Source organism: Artemia franciscana, chromosome 8 (assembly GCF_032884065.1).
Source record: "Artemia franciscana chromosome 8, ASM3288406v1, whole genome shotgun sequence".
Classification (NCBI taxonomy): Eukaryota; Metazoa; Arthropoda; class Branchiopoda; order Anostraca; family Artemiidae; genus Artemia; species Artemia franciscana.
In genome coordinates, this window is record NC_088870.1 from 35,661,216 (window position 1) to 35,673,194 (window position 11,979).

The 11,979-nt window shown below is 35.6% G+C and overlaps 1 protein-coding gene across 2 annotated transcripts in view; it reads left to right on the top strand.

Annotated features, from left to right (window-relative positions):
- The window catches only part of LOC136030352 (uncharacterized), a 110,297-nt gene extending 99,296 nt beyond the window's left edge, over positions 1 to 11,001 (top strand). For both annotated transcript variants that reach the window (XM_065709271.1, XM_065709270.1), the window contains exons 14-16: positions 4,218 to 4,348; positions 7,033 to 7,196; positions 10,753 to 11,001. In XM_065709271.1, coding sequence (XP_065565343.1) covers positions 4,218 to 4,348; positions 7,033 to 7,196; positions 10,753 to 10,968 — 511 coding nt within the window. In that variant the 3' untranslated portion in view covers positions 10,969 to 11,001. The remainder of the gene's footprint in view (positions 1 to 4,217; positions 4,349 to 7,032; positions 7,197 to 10,752) is intronic.
- Positions 11,002 to 11,979: the final 978 nt, after the last annotated feature.

Genomic DNA, 11,979 nt, shown 5'->3' on the forward strand with positions numbered 1-11,979 from the left:
GACACAGGGAATATAAATGACGACCGGGAAAATCAAAGAGATATTACAGACTGGGACACCGGGACACAAATGACGACATGGACACAGGGAATATAATTTTTATAATGACGACCGGGACACAGGGAATATAAATGACGACCGGGACACTCAAAGAGAAATTACAGACTGGGACACCGGGGCACAAATCACGACTGAGACACAGGGAATATAAATGACGACCGGGACACAGGGACACAACTACAATGGCGCGTAACTAATATGGCCCATAACGACTTACGACACCGGGACACAGGGAATATAAATGACGACCGGGACACTCAAAGAGAAATTACAGACTGGGGCACCAGGACACAAATCACGACCGAGACACAGGGAATATAAATGACGACCGGGACACAGGAAAACAACTACAATGGCGCGTAACTAATATGGCGCATAACGACTTACGCGCGCGGGGAGGCTTGGGGGGGCGCAAAGCGCCCCCACTAACTAGGTGTTGGGGTGGCGCGAACCGCCAACCCAACAGCTAGTATATCTATTTAAATAAAAATAAATTGTCTGTGTGTCTGTCGAGTGACGTCATGTTTGTGTGTCGACTGACGTCATGTTTGTCGACTGACGAAATTACAGACCGAGACATCGGGACACAAATGACGACCGGGACACCGGGACATAGGAAATATAAATGACGGCCGGGACACTCAAAGAGAAAGCGACCGGGACACAAGGAATGTTTGATTAGCAATCAGCATCAACAAAGCACCGGGACACAGGGAATATAAATGACGACCAGGGCACTCAAAGAGAAATTACAGACCGGGACACCGGAACACCGGGACACAGGGAATATAAATGACGACCGCGACACTCAAAGAGAAATTACAGACTGGGACACCGGGACACAAATGACGACCGAGACACAGGGAAACAACAACAACGGGGACGCCGGGGGGCACAGGAGGATATATTAATGACGACAGGGACACAGGGAATGTTCGATTAGCAATCACCATCAACAAAGCTCAAGGGCAATCATTAGAATAATGGGGTATAGATCTGAATACAGATTGTTTTTCCCATGGACAATTATATGTTGCATGTTCAAGAGTCGGTAAACCTGACAATCTATTTATGTGGGACACAGGGACACAACTACAATGGCGCGTAACGACTTATGCGCGCGGGGGGGGGGGGCTTGGGGGGCGCGAAGCGCCCCCACCAACTAGGTGTTGGGGTGGCGCTTACAGATTGTTTTTCCCATGGACAATTATATGTTGCATGCTCAAGAGTCGGTAAACCTGACAATCTATTTACGTGGGACACCACTACAATGGCGCGTAACTAATATGGCGCGTAACCACTTACGCGCGCAGGGGGGCTTAACTCTACTTTTTAAAACAGTAAGAAACCTTAGCGCAAAGAGCGGGGCGTTGAGGAGGATAAGCCCATTTCATATACGGAGTAATTTCTGTTCGTTTTAAGTTTTAATGTTGCTCCTTACTTTCAAATAGAAAAACTTGTTTTTTTCATTTAATTTCTGGACGTTTTTGAATTAATGTATGTTTCTTGGCTCTCCGCTCACAAATAATTAAAACGAAATTTGCATATTAATTAATTGCAATTAATCGAAGGTTTTGAGAAAAAGGAGCGAGGGAGGAAGCCTAGTTGCCTCCAATTTTTTGATTACTTAAAGAGGCAACTAGAACTTTGATTTTTTACGAACGTTTTCACTGGTGAAAAATATACGTAACTTATGTATTAAGTTACGTAACGAACGTCTTTATTCGTATGTTTTTATTGCGTATATGAGGGGGTTCACCCCTCTTCGATACCTCGCTCTTTACACTAACGCTTAAATTTTGTCCCAATTCCTTAAGAATGACCTCTGAATCACAAAGGTCATAGAATAAATAGTTCAAATTACTAAAAACACTTTAGCGTAAAGATTGAGGTATTACGAGGAGGTATACCCCTAATATGCGTAATAATAATTTTTGTTCGTTTTAAGTTTAATATTGCTCCTTACTTTCAGTAGAAAAAACTTCTCATGTTTATTTTTTCATTTTTTTTTCAAATAATGCTAGACCATGAGCCCCCTTCATTGAAATCCTCTTCCCCCAAGAGAAGTTCCTCCATGGGAATATCCTCCCAAGTAACACCCCCCTCAACTCTCCCCCCTAAACGAAAAAATCCTCCTGAAAACATCTGTACACTTCCCAGTAACCATTACTATATGTAAACACAGGTCAAAGTTTGTAACTTGCAGCCCCTCCCACGGGGAATGCGTCGTCCCCAAAGACATAGTTAGTAAGTTTTTTGACTATGGTGAATAAAATGACCATCTCAGAATTTTTATCCGGTAGCTTTTGGGGGAAAATGAGCGCGGGAGGGGGCCTAGGTGCCTTCCAATTTTTTTGGTCACTTAAAAAGGGCACTAAAGCTTTTAATTTTCGTTAGAATGAGTCCTTTGACGACATTCTAGGACCACTCAATCTATACGATCACCCCTGGAAAAAACAACAAAAACAAATAAACACGCATCCGTGATCTGTCTTCTGGCAAAAAATGCGAAATTCCAAATTTTTGTAGATAGGAGCTTGAAACTTCTACAATTAGTTTCTCTGATACGCTGAATCTGATGGTGTGATTTTAGTTAAGATTATATGACTTTTAGGAGGTGTTTCCCCTATTTTCTAAAATGAGGCAAATTTTCTCACGCTCGTAACTTTTGATAGGTAAGACTAATTTTGAAGAAACTAATATACTTAAAATCAGGATTCAAATGCAATTCTTTTGATGTAACTATTGGTATCAAAATTTCAGTTTTTAGAGTTTCGGTTACTATAGAGCCGGGTCGCTCCTTACTACAGTTCGTTACCACGAACTGTTTGATATATATATATATATATATATTATTTTTACTTTCTTAATTAAAAGTTTTACTCGTTATTATATTTTCGTTTCATTTTAATTATAGTTTCAAGTTTGGTGGCCTTTTTGCTCGAAGATTGACGGCTAAATTATACAACAAATTCTGAATATTCGTATAATCAAAAATAGATTTTGTTTATAATGTTTAGTGCGACAAGCTTGATAAAGCTTACCGTATTTAGGTGTTAATAGATAAATAAATAAAAATATTAATTTAGATGCCGATTCAGTAAATTACATTATGCTATTTTCTTATATGTGCATGCTATAATTACTAAATCTTTAATATTCTACGTCACAATTACTAAATCTGTACTAGATCTTTCTAGGTCAGAATTTAAATAAAAAATAGTATGATTCGGATACGGCTTATATTTTTGTGCACATAATTCGGTGCATTGTCTAGTTCTTACAAATGTCGTGCCCAAAATGAAAAGGTATATTCAATATTTTCATAGATTTCCAAGAAAGCAAAAACAAAGTTGGTGAGCTTTTCACATGGGCAGATTGCTGAGGATCTAAAAGCGAAAAAATATGCTAAATGACATGGTCTAGCTAAATAGCTCTGCCTCATTTTGGTGTATAGTTTAAGATTTACTTTCTGGAATTTTTTTAGTAATTCAAATATTAGTAAGTAAGCAAGGTCAATAAAACTGTAAGATATATTCCGGATTTGATATAAGAGCTGATTGCTGAAAATTTAATTCACCTTGCTTCAACTCTCTTTACAAATGTCAACAAGACTTTGTCCAGAAAGCTATCAGCAAGAGATACTGAAAGACGTCGTTAAAACAACCTTTCTCACTACCGTTAGAAAAAAAAACCATAGATGCAACCTTTCGTCTTTGGTAAGATGTTATGCTTATATCTTTGTACAAGTGTTCTTTTTATAGTTTCTGGTAGTTGCAGATCCAGGGTTTGATCAGGAGAGGGATGTCGAGAATTCTGATTACTTCTTAATTTTTTTTCTCTGCAGGTTGATGGTAAATGCGAGTAAAACTACATAACACTAAACTATACTGAAACTTAAACCTTGGATCCGCCACAGGCTACAATACACGCTATAATAGGCTAAAAAGAGGATAGAAGTCCGAAAGTTCAAATATGTGAGCATTTTCAAGTGAGATAGGGAGTAAGAAAGGTTCCTTCAGCTTATGTTTTTCACTTACTGGATTGTCAGAAAAAACGTTTGTTTTAGAACGATACGGTATTGAATAAGAAGAAATCATTGAGTAAGACCGATGAAATTTAATAGTTCAAAACTAAAAAGACAGTTTCTATTTTAGAAGAAGATTGGCAGTTAACTATCATAACTGCCGTCTTTCAAGAAGTCAGCCCTTACCGCCCTCCGTCAAGCCAAAGCCAGCTGAAGCAGCAATCTGGGCAGAAAGCTTCGAGAAACTCATGGAATCTAAATGTAAGAAAGTTTTTATTTAGATTGAGATCCCTTAAGGGTCCCCGTAATACAATAACATTGATATTATTTCAAGTCTTAACATTAATGATTATGCCCATACGGCTAACATTGGGCTTAATCCGATATCAAAAGAAATATTGCACTACGGAAGACAATAAAAATGTATGCATTATCTTATATTGGAGGAGCTATTGAAGCTCTTACTTCGCAGAGTTGAGTAATAATAGTGATACTCCTCAGAAAAACATACAGTAGGGAAATCCCTGCCCTGAGCACATTGAAACGAGAGCTTTGTTTGACGCACTGGTACCTTGTCAATTGACCTTCTAGAATGGGTCATTCCAAAAGACTCCCATTAGTTACTTTAAATGAAGGTACGAGTAGTTATCTTAAAAATAAATACTGGTAATACTCGTAAAATTTAATACTCGTACTAGTATTAATCGTTTAATAATCGAGTAATTACTCATATAGTAATTATCTAAAAATTAAAAATATAGTTGCCAGGACTGGCAGAATATTGCCAGATGATGGCACCATAAAACTTATTCCCGCTTTTCCTTGCTATCATTACTGGATATATACTTCTCATTATTTAAGGCGACCAAAGAAGAATTGAGGGCATAACACTTTACAAGGGGATACCTCTGGAATAAAAGGTTAATTTTACTGTCATTATCCACCCTGCAGTGAAAATTTATTATATAAAATTTATATTTATTGATGATTACCAGGAGGTTGGTGGAATTTAACACTAATCCACGATAGACACTGATAATCCGTCTTTCAGCTTAGCAAACAATTTTAAAAAATTATTATTTGGAAGTTTAGTTAATTTTTATTCAATATTAAGAACACCTCACTTCTGTTATGTCAATTCACTTATTAGTTATTATTTATCTTTCTATATTTATTTTCCTTCATTTATTGTTATTAAGTTTTATTTTTGGGAGGAAGGGGGGAGAGGTTGAGTTATGGTATAAGGTTATATTATTGGGTATATATGGGCGGATAATTTTGGTTAATTGGATAACGTAGGGTTGAGATAAGTTTTAACGGTTATTAGGAAATGCAAGAAATCAGAAACAACCCCTAGGCCTGACAGTGACGACTCATCTTTATACGTCAAAATTAGCAAAAATAGAAGCGTGGAAACTTCCACAGGATTGCTAGTTAGCTTTTGATCATTCTTGGGGTAGTATGGATTGTAGCTGAAGCATTCACGGTTTTCCATACTCTAGTTCAAAACCTCATATAGATTAACCGCTTCTAGTACCCCTGAACTGGTACTAGTTATGACTGGTTATGTTAGCTTTCATTATTAATGCGTAAGATCATAGATAAATTATGGATTAAAAAACGAACTTTATTCTAATTGGTTGCTGTACAATGCATATTTTTGTCAAAAATTCCTCAATTATTGATGACTGTGAAGTATATAAACTCCTTGGGTAATGTATCAAAACTGATAGCACCCAAATCCTCAGGAGCAAACCCCAAAGTGGTCAGCGCATGTCTAATTAACAAATTTATATTAAGTATTTGGATACACCACCCTAGAAGTCCGAACTTCCTACCATTATCCAAGGCATATATTTCAATTAAAATGATAGCCTGGGAATTTGGATATTTGAACATCATTCATACTGATAATGCCAAACCTCTCCAGGGTTTAAGCATCAAAGGAAAGTACTACTCGATTAGTTCTTTCTTTTTTAATGGACAAATTACCTTACGAGTTTACCACGAAATTTATAAAATTATGCTTGGTCTCTAAGGAAGAAGAGTGGCATATGACCAAAATTCCCCTATTGAGCTGTTTCAATTTCCAATAGGAAAGTTTGTCATGTGATAAATTTCTACATCTAAAGTGACTTCAAATTGTCAGCGAGTTGCTCTCATCAATTCCGATTTACCCCGCGTCTATTACAGCTCACTGCAATATGCTATGGTTGGTTTTTGTCACTGAAAGCCAATGACAACCATTTTTTTTAACGACAATGGTTTTTATTGAATGTCAGCGGAAATTAATTGCAATAGACTGCAATAAGCTATATTGAAGGAGAGGTTAAAAATTTGTACGAGTTGTCAAACATTAGAAGATTTTAATTCCTTAATTTGATAACCGTAGCAAAAGTTACTTAGACGTATTTATGAATTGATGTTTTTAAGTCAATTTTCTAATTTTTGGATTAAAATTTTAATTTGGGTTTTCTTTATTACTTATATACAATTTTTTCTCGCGAGTTTTCTGTTTTCAAGCATTCCTCCACAAAATTACTCATAAAAATATTTGTTTTTGGCTCATTTAAGGACAATGTTAGCTCGTCGCAACCTGAGTAGTGTTAACAGACAAATATAATGAGGGGAAGTTACACTCAATTGGATTGTTTTTTGTTTTTTTTAATTCACCCAGTATTTTTTTTTTGTGATTCGGCTTTCTGATTTCGCTTTTTATTTTGTCTATTTATCTTTTAGTTGAGCCCTTTATCTGTTTATATTTTTTGCTTTCCCTATTGTTTATTTCGATCTATGTTTTTTGTTTTTATTAAATAGTAAGTTCCATAAATTTTTGTTGCTTAAGAAACTAACTTGTGAATGGACCTTCCCGAGTCGAGTCTATAAAGAAGAAATTTTGTTTTAAAGATTACTTCTTACTTCTAAAGGTTATTTTTGTTTGACAGATGGCTGTGCTCTCTTTCGAGCATTTTTAAAGCGTGAATTTAGTGACGAGAACCTTGATTTTTGGTTAGCAATTGAGAAATACAAAAAGTTGCCTGAGGACAAACTTCATGAAAAGGCAGTTTTGATTTATGGTGAATTCATAGCAGAAGAATCATCGAGAGAGGTATATATTTTTTATATATATTATTGAGCTTCTTTTTTATTTTGCGAGCTATTACAGGGATGTTTAATGGAGAAGGGTTCTGTATTCTCCTCTTTAATAGAAGGTTCAGTCACCTTGGTTAGATGTACTGCAGTTTGATTATTTTTCAAATCCTACTAGATTAACCTGGATAGATTAACCTGGATAGATTAACCTTGATCGTGAACATGCCAAAGCGACGCTGCAAGAATTTAGCTAACAAAATTTGGCTGCGGGAACATACTGCAATTGGGGTCGTTCAAGAAACTTACCGGAACTTTGATCGCGGAATCTATCGAAATTGGATATAGAAAGCTTCCTATATTTAGCAAAGGGAATCTACTTAATTTTGCTCAGGAAACCTACCAGAATCTTGCTCAAGGCATATACTTGGACATCGTGTTAAGAAAATTTAAAGTAACTTGCCTCAGAGAATTTACTGGAAGTTGGATTAGGGGATCTAGTAGAAATCCTCCACATTTTCTACTGGAATATGACTCAATAAAAGAACCAAAATGTTGTACTTTATCGGAAAAGTACATTCATGATAAAACTGACACAAAGTTACCTGTATGAATTATGCACACAAATAATCCGGTTGAAATCCCCTTCACCATCCATCAACAGTTTCAACTTAATGCTCTAACCCGTTCCTAAAATAGTGCTTGATACTCCCTCTTGACAATCTATATGCACATAGTGTCTTTTGATTCAGTTTAACATCCCCAACAGCATGCCCTGAAGGTCCCAACGTAATACCCGTAATTTTTTTGTGGGTTATTGCACAGACGCCCTTTTGGCAATCAAGAAACATATCGTTTCTATTGATTTAATTTTACGTCTCCTTCAACTTTTCCTTGAAAGTTTCAATTTAATATCCTCTTCTATTCTTGACATATTGCATCTCTGCTATTTTGACAACCTAGATGCACTTAAACTGTTTTGATTTCGTTCAACAGCAGTATTAGTAGTAGTAACAGTCACAATTAGTCACAGTTGCAGTTGCAAGTAGTCACAGTCACATGTAGTCAAAGTCACAGGTCGTAGTAGTCGCAGTCACAGTCATAAGTAGTGGCAGTCTCAAGTTGTTCTAGTCACTGTGTCCAGTGGCCACAGTCTCAGGTTGCTGCATTCGCAGTCGTAAGAATCTCCAGACGAAATTAGTTGTTGCGGTCAGAGTTGCATGTGGCCGCAATCGCACTTCCCAGTAGTTACTATCAAAGCTAGTCGCAGTCACAAGGAGTTGGAATTGTAATCGCAAGATGTGCTAGTGACAAGTAGTCACAGTGGCAACCAGTAAAGCAGGAACAAGTAGTCGTATTCACAACCAGTCATAATCGCGAAGAGTCGCAGTTGCAGTTATAAATAGTCACAGGAGTAGTAGTAGTAGGAGCAGTGGGAGTAGCAGAAGTGACACCGATAGTAGTATTAGCAGTAGTAGCAATAGCACTACTCACGCAATGCCTTTTTGGCTAGTTCATAATCCCTTCACCCTGAACCTCAGTAGAACCTTCACCCTCAGTTGTAGTGGTAGCAGTAGTGCAGTAGTAGTGGTGACATGCACATAGTGCCTTTTTGTTAGTTCAATATTCTCATCAAAATGCCCTAAAATTTCAACTTGTTGCTCGAAGCCTTTTGGTTAGTTCAAAATCCACTTCAACATGCCCTGAAATTCTCAACTTAATTCTCTGAGCCGTTACAGAGATATTGCTAATACTTCCTTTTGAAAAACTGTATGAACTTATTTTGTTTTGATTTAATTTTAGATCTCCTAAACAGTCCCTTAAATTTTAACCTTAATACCTTTAGCCTCATCAATAGTAGTAGTCGTAGTAGTAGTAGCAGTAGCAAAAATGGTAGCAGCAGTAGTTTGCACATAGTATCTTTTGATTAGTTCAAAATGCCCTGAAAGTTTCAACTTAATATTGTAAGCCGTTTCTGAGATATTGCTCATACGCTTTTTTGACAACATGCATGCAAACAGTGTGTTTTGATTTAGTTATACCTCCTCCAAATACTATTAGCTTCAATAGTAGCAGTAATCATAGCAGCAGTAGTAGTAATAGTAGTATGCATATGGGGCCTATTGGTTAGTTCAACATTCCTTTCAACATGCCCTAAAAGTTCCGATTGGATACTCTAAGCCCCTTGTGAGATATTACTGATACAGCTTTTTGACAACCTAAGGTATATGTAAATAGTGTATTTTGATTTAGCTCAACATCTCTCTAAAAATTCTCCGAATATTTACCTTAATACTCTTGGGCTTAGTATTGATAGTAATCGTAGTAGTAGCAACAGTAGCACCAGTAGTAGTAGTACGCACATATCACCTTTTATTTGGTTCAAAACCCCCCTCAACATGGTGTTAAAATTTCAAACTAAGCACCCTAAATAGTTTTTGTAACGTTGCTGATATATCTTTTTGACAACCTGCATGTACACGGAGTGTTTTGATTTAGTTAAACATCCCCATAACATACCATAAAATTTTCACCTGAATACCCATGTCTTTACTAATAATGTAGCAGTAATAGAATTAATAGTAGTAGCAATTGCATTAGCAGTAGAGGAAGTATTAGTAGCAATTGAATTGTAAGTTTTTTCTTCCTGTTCGTCTTTTTTCTGTTGGAAAAAATATTGTGTATGAGAGTTCAATATATTTGGGATCTATTTCTATTTTAATTTTCAATGTCTTTATTAAAATTAATTGGCAAATGTTATCCTTTCGTTTCATTTTTATAAAGCAAGGCAGCCTGATCTAAATCAATATCGAATTCAGAATCCTTGACATAGTTCAAGTTGATTAATCCAATACTAAAATGTACTTTAGCACAATTCTAAGATTAGATAACCTATGAACGATAAAGAAGTTGTTTTCGGCGCTAGATATTTAAAGACAGTTACTCAGTTTTTCAATTTGTTCTAAAGACAACAAAAAGATGAAATCCTGACATTTTTCAATTTGGCTATTAGCAAAATCACAACCTGCAATAAATCTCCTTGTAAATTTTTACCATGGTTGTTTCATTGGACTTGTGCAATTGGCTTCTGTCGATAGCCAAAAGTAAGAAATTTAACTTTTTGTTTGGCTTTACGAGTCAAAAGTATTTTCTTTTTTGTCTAAATATTTGAGAAAGGGTCATTTTTGTTTCCACCTGACCTCTTTTAATACAAAAGGATCCTTATCTATAAAAATCCCGTTGTTTTTTGCCACCAGACATTCTAAGAAGTACATGTACTCATTCTCAGCTAGCTCTAACACCAATAAAAGTTAAAAAGAATTGTTTATTTTGGTCATTTTTGCCGTATGTTGTTAACGTGTATAACAAACGTAAACAACGTTGATTTTGAAACTGTACTCAATTTGGCTTTGCAATAATTTATACTGAATAAGTGTTACTTGTGATATTTTTATTTTATTTTGTGATAGTGATATTTTTATGATCTTTTCCTACCCAACTACATTTATGTATCTTTTCATGTTATACTTAGAAATTTTTTACTATAGTTATTTTGACACTCCTTCAATTTTTAGGTAAATTTGAATGGCGAAGTACGAAAAGCACTACACAAAGCATGTAGTGCATTAAGTCCTGAAGATTTCCACAGAAACATCTTCAATTTGGCCCAGCGCCACATAGCTGATGTACTGAAAAATGATGCTTATCCCCGCTTTCTACAGTCAACACTTTACAAAGAATTACTTCACCCGACTTCCTCAGACAAAACCCCTGCATTATTCAGTTTGTGAAATCTTTAATTCAATATACGGTATAAAAGGTTATTAGTTGTTTCTTGTTGAAAGGGCTTGTGCACAATCTCGGGATTGATATTTTCTTTTTTTCTAAATTTCGACATTTAACGAAAATTAATTGCTTGTTATTTATTATCAGCTAGCAAAATACAATACTTTTGTTGCATTCTGGTGAAGCACAAAATACTGAGAGTGAAAGACGATATGTGAAATTTGAAATGCAAAAAGTGTGCAAAGTTAAAATCTGGGAACAAAAATAAAACTTCAAATGATTCGAATGATAATTTATCTTTGATTGGAGGAAAACAAAAACTTGATGCTACTAGATTCCAATTAAAAAAAGAATTACGTCAAGAAACTCACGATGGTTTGGGTTTCCCCTAAGGAGACTGCACATCGGTGGCAGCATGGGTTTTCTGCTTCAAACATTGGCTATTAACTGACTAAGTATAAAGTCCTATCTGCCATATCCCAATTCAGCTCTATACTGAGGATTATTTCCTATAAATCTCTTTTTTCCTCGCCAAAAATTTGTGTTAACTGAAAAATATTTATCAAACGGTTATATGGTTAAAACTGTCAACTAATCAAAGGAAATTTTTTAATTATTTCATAAGTTATATCGAATTCACTTGACATTATTCTTTAAAGATTAAATGATTTGAATAAGTTGACATTCGATGTTCAAAATCCATTAAAATATTTTGAATAAATTGAATAAGGATGAACATAGGCACCAATTTCATATGAAGGGTGAGTAAAAGTACAAAATTTTTACACCTCAGCCCCCGGACTGTGAAGTATTGTGCCTAAGCATTCTAATTGATCTTTTACTAAATTTATTGGCTGCCATGAAATTGACAAATTTTACATTAGTATAATCTGTAATAAATACCTTTGGTTTATTGTTCTGCTTTAAATGAACAAGAGCTCATATGGCACTTGTGACGAGGTCAGAAGAACCAAGAGCTCATATGTTATGAGTAATAGCAAAATTCTAAGAATCGA